This window comes from Sebastes fasciatus, chromosome 23 (genome assembly GCF_043250625.1).
Source record: "Sebastes fasciatus isolate fSebFas1 chromosome 23, fSebFas1.pri, whole genome shotgun sequence".
Lineage (NCBI taxonomy): Eukaryota > Metazoa > Chordata > Actinopteri > Perciformes > Sebastidae > Sebastes > Sebastes fasciatus.
Genome location: NC_133817.1, coordinates 11,637,355 through 11,647,457, shown reverse-complemented (window position 1 = coordinate 11,647,457; position 10,103 = coordinate 11,637,355). Strand labels below are relative to the sequence as shown.

The 10,103-nt window shown below is 41.5% G+C and overlaps 3 protein-coding genes across 8 annotated transcripts in view; 1 reads left to right on the top strand and 2 right to left on the bottom strand.

Moving 5' to 3' along the window:
• Window positions 1-5,019, bottom strand: part of LOC141762032 (protein mono-ADP-ribosyltransferase TIPARP-like) — an 81,216-nt gene extending 76,197 nt beyond the window's left edge. The window contains exons 1-6 of one of the 5 annotated variants that reach the window (XR_012592701.1): window positions 4,903-5,019; window positions 2,409-3,227; window positions 1,899-2,073; window positions 1,594-1,781; window positions 1,245-1,505; window positions 220-1,085 (exon numbers count right to left, since the gene is read on the bottom strand). Coding sequence is in view for 4 of the 5 variants with exons in the window: in XM_074625834.1 (XP_074481935.1) it covers window positions 635-1,085; window positions 1,245-1,505; window positions 1,594-1,781; window positions 1,899-2,073; window positions 2,409-3,217 (1,884 nt within the window). In the remaining variant the exon portion in view is untranslated. Of the gene's footprint in view, window positions 1-144; window positions 1,086-1,244; window positions 1,506-1,593; window positions 1,782-1,898; window positions 2,074-2,408; window positions 3,228-4,793 lie in introns of those variants that run through there. The other 4 variants (XM_074625834.1, XM_074625836.1, XM_074625835.1 and 1 more) reach the window with 4 other exon arrangements.
• The window catches only part of ptn (pleiotrophin), a 93,739-nt gene that overhangs the window by 7,688 nt on the left and 75,948 nt on the right, over window positions 1-10,103 (top strand). The window lies entirely within an intron of this gene.
• trim35-14 (tripartite motif containing 35-14) lies at window positions 5,843-9,382 on the bottom strand. Its single transcript, XM_074625446.1, has 7 exons — window positions 9,265-9,382; window positions 8,623-9,073; window positions 8,346-8,441; window positions 7,353-7,583; window positions 7,247-7,269; window positions 7,038-7,156; window positions 5,843-6,891 (listed from the first exon to the last, which is right to left on the bottom strand). Exons 2-7 carry the CDS (start codon window positions 9,043-9,045, stop codon window positions 6,347-6,349), a joined length of 1,437 nt encoding a protein of 478 aa, XP_074481547.1. The 5' UTR covers window positions 9,046-9,073; window positions 9,265-9,382; the 3' UTR covers window positions 5,843-6,346.

Below are 10,103 nucleotides of genomic sequence, written 5' to 3'. Positions count from 1 at the left end.
ACATGCAAACAAACAGCTACGTTTTAAGGAAATTAATATTAACAAATATTTTCAATATAAGTGTGTGCCGGCAAATTTATGAAAATCCAGTTTTGTCATTTTGTGTGAATTATGAAAAGAGAGAGAAAAAACACTTTATAGAAAATATTTTTAAATATATATACGCTTTTATTACTTCTGTGAACACATTCCAGTCTGACGTTTCAAAAACACAACGACCAGATATACTTTTTAAACAGATGAAAAATATAACAGTGGAAGATCAAAACTTGATTAAAATGTTAAGATACAAAGAGATGAATGTATTCAGTGAACGGTTTTGTTTTCATAAAACACGACAGATGTCGATTTGATTCAGAACATCCTTTTGAGAGAAAACACAAAAGTACTTATTTCCATCGATGTAAAAATGTTTGAATAACCAAAATAAAAAGACAATTTTGAAAAATAAAGTGCTTCGTAAATTACATTTCTGCTTCCGTGTCTTCATTGCACATAATCTACATATTGCACATTTTATCTGAGCGAACTTCGCTGCAACTTCACGTGATAAAATTTGATAACATTTCAGGTCATAACTGGACGCCTTTTAAGAACAATCAACATCAGCTAACTCCCCCTGCTGTCCGCTTCTTCATGAGATATCGATCTCTTTGGGCAGGTCTTTGTACTTGATGAGGTAGTACGGGTAGCACTGACAGCTGTCGAAGACTACAAACATGGTGGGTTTGTGCATGTTGTCCACGCAGGTGTCGTAGAGACAAAACGGACTCGTCTTGAAGCTGAGCTGCGGCGGCCGGCGGTAGTTGTTCCTCCCGTTAATCACCTTCCCCACCAGGACTTTGGCTAGAAACATGTGGCGGACCTTGTCCGGACCCGACTTGACCGCGTAGGTGTTGGAGAAGGAGGCGGCGGTGGCGAAGTAGGAGCCGAAACCGTTGGACGTCCCGTTGACGCCGGCCATGCGGGGGTCGAAGTTGTTGTGGCAGATGTCCTCCGAGGACTCTTTGGTCGTCCCGTGGAAGAGATGTCTTTCCAGAGGCTCCTTGGATGCGGCTTGCTGCTTCTGCATGTACACCTTGTGCCTGTAATGACAACACAGATACACATGTTTCAATGTCGCTGGCGTCTTTTGTACATGTCTCCTGCCTCTTTTTTTTTTTATCTTTGTACGCCATTCACATAGTAATCAACGCAAACAGCTTTAGTAACTTTAAGTCTTTAGACACAAACAGCAGCCTGACCTTTGGTACTTGTCCCAGTGGAGGAGGTTCTGGACCTGCTGGATGCTGAGGATGTCCGCCTTGGTCTCAGGCAGGCTCTCGGAGAAGAGGTTTTGGACACTCTGGTAGGCCCGCGTGCCGGCCGGGACGTCCACCAAGCTGTAGTCCTGCTCCGAGTCCAGACGCCACACGGGAGGATACCAGGAGCTGAACTCCTCCAGAGGGTCCACGCTGAAATTGGCCCCCGGAGGATCAGCGTCGGGCTCAGTCTGGACTCCTGTCCTGGGTGTAGAGAGGAGACAAAGAGGATATTAATGTGATGAAGAGGAGATATGGGACTTGCCAGAGACACAGATAAACAGATACACACTGCAGGTAATTCCGCATGGAGTCGGGCGAGCGGTAGAAGGGTCTGCAGCGAACTTCTCTGCAGAAGCCCGTGGTGACGTTGGTCTGGACCATGGTGGTGAAGTCCACCTCGTACTCCTTGGAGCCGATGAAGAAAGAACAATCGGGCTCCTTATCGCTCATCTTTGTTAGCAGCAAGGTGGACACGTCCTACGGAGAGGGAGAGATGAACCATATCGATGAGCGAGGAGCTGCTGAAAAAATGGCTTTGGGGTGCAACGTAGAGCTAAAAGAAAAAGAGAGATAAATAAAGAGGGAAACATTCACCTTGTTGTACTCTTCCCAGTCGAGGATGTTCCACCAGTAGATTCTCCATTTGCTGGGGAAGTAAGGGTTCTTGACCACACTGTCAGAGTTAGTCAGTCGTCTCACTCCGTCATACTTGGGCCTCGTCGAGTTGTCCAACTCCATCGAGTCAAAGGACAGACTGTAGCGGACGGTCCTACAGGAAGACAGCATTGTAAGGTTACAATTAAAACACACTCATTAAGTCTGAAGAAGAGCATCTGCATCTCACCAAAAACGTTGTTTTGGTCACATGAGGTTGGCACGGGTTACCATGGTTACGCGTATCAACCTACAAGGAGGCTCTCAGGAAGTGACGATGTAAACTTCAGTTCAGTGCATCAGAAAAGATACACACTACTGCTTATTCACACAAAAAGTACGTTGAAAGATATTACCCATATTGGGTTTGTAGTGTGTGTTTTCAGACGCAGCCATTGTCTTTATCAGAAGCAAATATCTTCTAATAGTTAAATCTATCCTCTTACTTACCCATCCTTGATGCAAATGGCTTCTTGGCTGACATTGCAGTAGCTTCTCTCCAGTAAGACCTGGGAGTGAGAGGGTATGTCGACCCACTGGTGGGTGGTCACGCACCACAGCTGCCAGTGAAACGGGTAGGGGGTGTGGTGCATCTTACACTTTTTCCCTGCGCGACACAAACTCAGGAGGAAGTTGTCACAGACCTGGACGTCGGAGTCGCTCTTGGTGTGGAACGGAGACGGGACGGGCCCTTTGGACGGGGCTTGCAGCTTGGTCGGGGTAGCCGTCAGAGTCTGGATGGCCTGTTTCTTGGTAGGGGTGCTGGGCTGATTGGCAGGCTGTGGTTGGGCGATGATGAGAGGCAGGGAGACGACGAGGGAGGTGGCCGCCGTAGGGTTTGGAGGCAATTGGGTGGCGTTTTGGGGAAGGGTGAGCAGGACGCAGGAGTTCTGTGCGGCGCCGTGTTGCTGGGTGATGGACTGGATGACCATCCGAGGCTGCAGGATCCCGGATGAAGGCACTAAGGTCTGTGCCGCCACGCTGGAAGTGCTTTCAGTTTGGGTGGAGGTCGTACTCTTTCCTTGCTCGGAGGTCACGGGGGTCAAATGGACACCGACGCTGTAGGGGTTGACGGTCCAGGCGATGTCAACCTGCTGGGATCTCATGGCCTCCCACACAGGCAGGCTGGTGTTGGTGCCAGCAGGAATCTCCAGGAGGACGAGAGACGGACTCAGGAAGGTGACTTTGGAAGATTTGGACGAGGGCTCTAAAACACCGTCTGCCAAGTTCCTCTTCGTTCCTCTGCTTCCTCTCGGCATCTTGGACCTCCTGAAACACATTTTGAACAACTCATTTTTAGGGAATTAGCTAAAAGGACATAGAGGAGGTGGAGGGTTAGCTTAAGTGAGTTTAGCTAAAGTTAATGTTATATAGTTTAGATCAGGGGTCAGCAACCTGTGGCTCCGGAGCCACCTGTTCTTTAGCTCCTCTCCAGTGGCTCCCTGTGGATTTTTAAAAATGGAAATGAATAACTGTTTTTTGTTTACATTTTAATTTTTATTTATCATTGTTGTAGGTCTATGGTACGATGGTATGATGGTACGATGGAGTATTAGGGCCACATTGAGGAAAAAATAAATAAAGTCATAATATTACGAGAATAAAGTCATAGGTTTACGAGAAAAAGTCGTAATATTATGATAATAAAGTCATAAGTTTAAGAGAAAAAAAGTCATAGTTTTAGGTGTTATTTTCTTTTTTGTAAAGTTATGACATTTTTCTCATAAAGTTATGACTTTTTTCTCGTAATATTACAACTTTTTTTCTTGTAAAGATATGACTTTATTCTCGTAATATTACGACTTTTTTCTCATAAAGTTACGACTTTTTTCTCGTAATATTACGTCTTTTTTCTCGTAATATTATGACTTTATTCTCGTAATATTACGACTTTTTTCTCGTAATATTACGACTTTTTTCTCGTAAAGTTATGACTTTATTCTCGTAATATTACGTCTTTTTCTCGTAACATTACGTCTTTTTTCTCGTAATATTATAACTTTATTCTCGTAATATTACGACTTTTTTCTCATAAAGTTATGACTTTATTCTCGTAATATTACGACTTTTTTCTCGTAATATTACGTCTTTTTTCTCGTAATATTATAACTTTATTCTCGTAATATTACGACTTTTTTCTCATAAAGTTATGACTTTATTCTCGTAATATTACGTCTTTTTTCTCGTAATATTATGACTTTTTTCTCGTAATATTACGACTTTTTTCTCGTAAAGTTATGACTTTATTCTCGTAATATTACGTCTTTTTCTCGTAATATTACGTCTTTTTTCTCGTAAGATTATGACTTTATTCTCGTAATATTACGACTTTTTTCTCGTAATATTACGACTTTTTTCTCGTAATATTACGACTTTATTCTGGAACTCTAGATTTGTTTTTCCCCTCAATGTGGCCCAATACTCCGTAGTACATTTGCACTTTGGCCCTCACTGCATTAAACTTATATACCATATACTTAGACTATAAACTGTGTTACCTTCATCACAATGCTCAAATGTTAGAATTTTTTTCTTTTTCTTTTTTGTACCTAAAATGTCTCTTTAGATAGTAAAGGTTGCTGACCCCTGACCCCTGGTTTAGACTCAAACTACACAGAGAAGAGTGTTTGTTGTTGGTGGCTGTATTGATGTCCACCGACTGGAGGTCTTCATGTATGTCAATTGAACTTTACCCAACCTCAACTAACAACAGAACCTTCAAAACGTGTGGATTTTAAACACATTCTCAGCTACCTGTTAACTACATGCACTATTAGTATCTATAGTCGCTATAATTAGCGAGCTAATTGAAGATAATTAACTTAGCTCGCTGACCTCACCGTGACACAGGCTGCTGACGTCTGCAACGTTGTGTTGGGGGAAAAGCAGCTTAACACTAATTAACCTGCACTCAGAAAATCATGTCGACGTCAGCAATGCTCACCACTTTTTCACAAAAGTAAAATAAAGTCTGGCACACCGCTGGAACTACTTTGCTGTCGGTGATGAAGAGGAGGAGGAGGAGGAGGAGGAGGTCGACCTGCCAGTAGTGGGTGTAGTGGGTGGGGTGAGGTGAGGTGGGGACGTCAACGTGCTGCTAGAATACCAATAATGCAAACAAACACAAAAATGATACATTTATTTCATTTTCACAAAAATGTAAATAAAATAGAAAAGTTACTGTAGCATACAAACGTATACCTACAGAGAATGGTTAGTATTTTATTCACTTATTTCATTTTTTTAAGTTGTAAAATTGTATTATATTTTAGTAATCACGTATTTTACTATATTTAATTTGTATAATTTATTCTATTTTATTATTATTTTATTATTCACCTATTTTCTTTTACTTAATTTGTATAATTGTATTCTATTTTATCATTATTTTATTAATCACCTATTTTATTGTATTTAATTTGTATAATTTTATTCTATTTTATTGTTTTATTAATCATTTATTTTAATCTATTATATTATTGCATTTGATTAATCACGTATTTTATTGTATTTCATTTGTATAATTCTATTATATTTTATTGTTGTTTTATTAATCACCTATTTAATTTGTATAATTTTGTTATATTTTAGTAATCACATATTTTATTATATTTCAATTTGTATAATTTTATTACAATTTGTTATTATATTAATCACATGTTATTGTATTTAATTTGTATAATTGTATTCTATTTTATAGTTGTTTTATTAATCATTTATTTTAATCTATTTTATTTGTATATTATTGCATTTGATTAATCACATATTTATTGTATTTAATTTGTATGGTCTCATTTAACATGTATCTATCCTGTAATAGTTTTATATTAATGGTTGCTTATTACTCATAACCCATAAAGCGAGAGAAGAACATCATTCACTTGCACTTATAATGAACCATTTATTGTTTCAATATAGGCCAAACATGTACTTGCAGGTTGCACAAAAATCAAGGGAAGTCATAATAGTTGAAAATAATTTTTTAATAGATTAGCATTCTCATTAGTGTTAGCACATAAAGCATATTTAGCATTTGCCATATATCTGTTTGACATGCACATTCAGTATCATGTTACAAACATTGGCACACTTCTGGTTACTTTTTAAAAACACATTGTGCTAGCAGACAAACAATTTTGCATAAACAATTTTAAAGAAATAGCAGGACCTTGTTAAAGTCATTGTATATATCAAATTGTGTAAAGACAAAACAAAAGTATGTATTATGTTTTAAACTGGAAAATGTTGAAGGTCATTGGAAAGAAAGTGCTGAATTTATGCAATCTGATTTTGGATTCGGAGCGTTCTCCTCGGTACTCTGTGAAATTCAAAAAGTTAAAGTTCCTTTATGTGCTGAAGAAAAAGTTGTGAAGAGGAAAAATGTACTTTCAGAAATATTCAACAGCTTTCACAGAAACCTCCAGCGGCTCCACCGTCAAAGGACACTGCTGACAGCCCACCCAGAAGTACGGGAAGACTCTCTCGGTGATGGCGTGCTTGAAGGTGTAGATGTGCGTGTTGTCGTGCGGGTCGTAGAAACACACCCGGCCTTTGTCACAGTCCAGCAGCACTCTGATCCTCTGCGGGTTCCTCTTCAGGTTGAGCCTCGTTAAAGGAGAGGTGCCTGCAAAGTACATTTTGTGGTAAAAGTACACAGACAGGTAGCCGTTCTTCAGCACCGAGGACACTTTCTCCTTCCTCTGGACGGACTCCTTAGCAACGCCGACGACCCACGCCGTGTTATCCCCCACGTTGACGTCCCAGGCGTGCTTGCCCGAGGCGAAGCTCTCGCTGCCCAGCACGCCCGTGTCGGGGTCGAACCTCTCCGGGTTGTCGGGCAGCTTCTGCTTCTCGTCGCTGTCACGAACGCTGGTGAGGTCGTCTGACAGGACGAGCCACGGGGCAGCGGTGTTGGGGTCCAGAGTGACTGGGGCTGAAGATAAAAACATGGCAGACTGTCAGCTGTCTCCAGGTAACACACTCTGACTGGAGGTCATTCTGCATCACAAGCTTTTTCTCCCACCTCAGGAGTTACATGACGCGAAGTGAATGTGAAAGAGTAAACCTTCTGTAACTCACTGAATTTGACTTTTTTATGCATCTTCTCCCACACTTGGAAGTTCAGAGACCCCAGATATTTGGCCACATCTAGGAGAGCTCCGGGATCCATAACTGGATCTTCTATTGGGCTGTTAACTCTGCAGGGAAGCAGAATAAAGGCACTTTATGTATCTTGTTATGCAAGCACAGAAAAGAAAAAGTTAAAAGTAAAAGCTTTTTTTAATCACCTTTCCAATGTCCTCTTGCATTTCTGGAAAAAAAAAGAGGCATTTTTTGTTTTAAGAAAAGAAAAGTATTTTTATGCAAGTATCCTTTAATGTATTTCAAACTTACATGAAGGACAGAGATGCCCTCCAGAGCTATCTCTTCCTCTAAACCCCTGATGGATTCAGACACGGACGTTATGTTTCGGTTAATTTCCTCGATCTTCTCCATCAACGCTCGTCTCTTCTGCTCCTCCTCCCCCCTCAGCGCCTCCATCCTGGCCTCCTCCTCGGCGTCCAGGAAACTGTGGAGCTTTTCGAACTCCTCCCGGGTCCGCCTCTCCACGAACTGAGCCTGGACCTGGAATAAAAATCAGCGTAAAAAAATAAGCACGGTTTGTAAAAATAACCAGCACTGCTTATTTAAAAAGGGACTATTTGTAACTTTCAAAAATGCTTGTTAACAGCGACACCTGTGGTTGTTAAGTCAACGAAAGTCAGCGTCTGGCTCGCGTTTTGCTCGCTCTAAATAGACATGAACGAGCATCGCTCAACACAGTGAGGCGACACACGTCAGCTAAAAACCACAATATCACTCTGTATTTCACCTGATTGGCAGTAATGTTAGCTGACCAGACGAAGGTCTCTCCATGAATCAATGCTGATCCTAGTGTTGGCTTTTCCTGCTTCAGCCTCCAGGGCTGAAGCAGGAAAAGTGGGTCGGTGGCGGGGCTGAAGCAGGAAGAGAAACGTTATCGCCTCCCGACTGCGCCCGCAGGAAGACACCGGCACCCGGTCGGAGACGATAACGTTTCTCGCTGCGGAGCCCCGTCACTTCACAAGACACGGAAAAACCTCTGTTGGTCTGGAGGAGCTGCAGCAGTTATTTCTGCACAAACGTCCACTGCACATTCACTAGATATTCTCAGAGCTAAACTAACTCTTCTGCAGTGTGTAGTGTGAGTGAAGGCAAGCAGGCAGCGGTCTGAACAGCGTAGCCACACGCGAGCGCGCATGGGATCCCGACCCGGTAGATTTATACCTGTAAAAAGTTACAAACAGTCCCTTTAAGTGCAGGATTTTTTTTTTGTTGCAGAAATGTCACCAAAAAACAGCACTACACCTGAATGTACGCCACAGTGTCCTCGTAGCTTAACTTCATTTTGTCAAAAGCATTCTTCTTCTCCTGCAATGAGCTGACGGCAGACTTCAGTTTCTCCTGGACAGATAATGAAAAGAAAAGTTTATTTGAAGGCCTGTTGAAAAGAATCACTTTTAAAGAGGACTTATTATGCTTATTTTCAGTTGCATACTTGTATTTTTGGGTTTCTAACTAGAACATGTTTACATGATTTAATGTTAAAAAAAACACTTTTTACTACTACTAATACTATTTTTACCTTCACATCTATGATCGCCTCGCTGACAGGGCAGCAGTCGTGCTGTTTGTGCTTCCTGGAGGTGTGGCAGACCACACAGATAGGCTGCTTATCCGGCACGCAGAAGAGCTTGAGCCTCTCTCCGTGAAGAGGACACATCTCCCCGGGGTCACAGTACAGCTCCCCCGCCGTGTCCTCCAGACAGTCGCTCTCCTGGGCGTACGCCTCGCACAGGTTCTTCAGGGTGAGGCTGGCCACGGGTTCGTCCACGCTCTGGGTCCTGCACAGGGGGCAGTCTCGGCTCTGAGAGCCCTGGTTCCAGTAGCGCTTCAGGCAGGGGTCGCAGAAGCTGTGGCTGCACTTGAGGACCACGGGGTCCCGGAAGATATCGCAGCAGATGGGACAGGAGAGGTCCACCTCGGGGAGCGAGTGCCTGCCTGCCATTCTCACACTTAGAGCTGCTTGTTTTACTCTGAAAGTGAAAGTAGGGCAGAGTTGAGAACACTGATCCAACACACAGTGGAAGCCCTTCTTTATACCCACAATGCCTTGCTACGCAGACTATTGTCTTCACCCTGTGAACACTGCTGGACACAAATCAGCCTTGAAATGCAAACTGTTTAACTGTCAGCTTCATAGCAGTAAAGTTAGAGCCAGACGTACCTCACAACCAAGATCTTGTGACAGATAGACGTGTTCAGCTGAGGGGAGCACTTCCTGCTTCCTGTTTTGATGAGTCACACAAAGGGGGAGGAGTCTCAGAGACAGAGCAGGCTTTTTTAACCCTTCACTCACCCTCACATCTTATTTACAGTCCAAATCAATGAAGGGAGAAAAGCAGAGGGGGTTACCAGATGGCATACAGGCTGCTTACTTTCACCTCTCCAGCAGTGGTAGAATGGAACTAAGTACATTTACTCAAGTGCGGTATTTAAGTACAATTATGAGGTACTTGTACTTGAGTATTTACATTTTATGTTACTTTTTTACCTTTAATCCACTCTATTTTGAAAGAAAATATTGTAGTTTTTACTCCATTACATTTATTTGACAGCTTTAATAATTAGTTAGTTTGCATATTCAGATTATTTATAAAAAATAATAAAAAAAAATAAAAAATAAATAAATGAACTAATACATTCTGATGTTTTATCACAGGTTAAGTTACCCATCAGTATATAAAATACATACTTAGCTCCACCTTTACCAGCTGCAACATTAAAGTGATGATCATATTAATGCATCACTAATTATAATCCAGTGGTGGAATGTAACTAAGTACATTTACTCAATTGCTGTACTTATGTACAATTATGAGGTACTTGTACTTTACTTGAGTATTTACATTTTATGTTACTTTATACTTTTACTCCATTTTGAAAGCAAATATTGTACTTTTTTCTCCACTAAATTCATTTGACAGCCTTATAGTAACTAGTTACTTTGCATATTCTGATTATTAATAGAAAAATAATAATAAAATTAACTAATAGTAACATTAA

What these genes read in the sequence shown, in the direction of transcription:
- trim35-14 (XM_074625446.1), bottom strand. Translation starts at nt 9,045, where the DNA reads ATGGCAGGCAGGCACTCGCTCCCCGAGGTGGACCTCTCCTGTCCCATC. An exon ending in AGGCGATCATAGATGTGAAG is followed by an intron (nt 8,442 to 8,622) that starts GTAAAAATAGTA and finishes TTATCTGTCCAG; the next exon opens with GAGAAACTGAAGTCTGCCGT. An exon ending in TGCAAGAGGACATTGGAAAG is followed by an intron (nt 7,157 to 7,246) that starts GTGATTAAAAAA and finishes GCTTCCCTGCAG; the next exon opens with AGTTAACAGCCCAATAGAAG.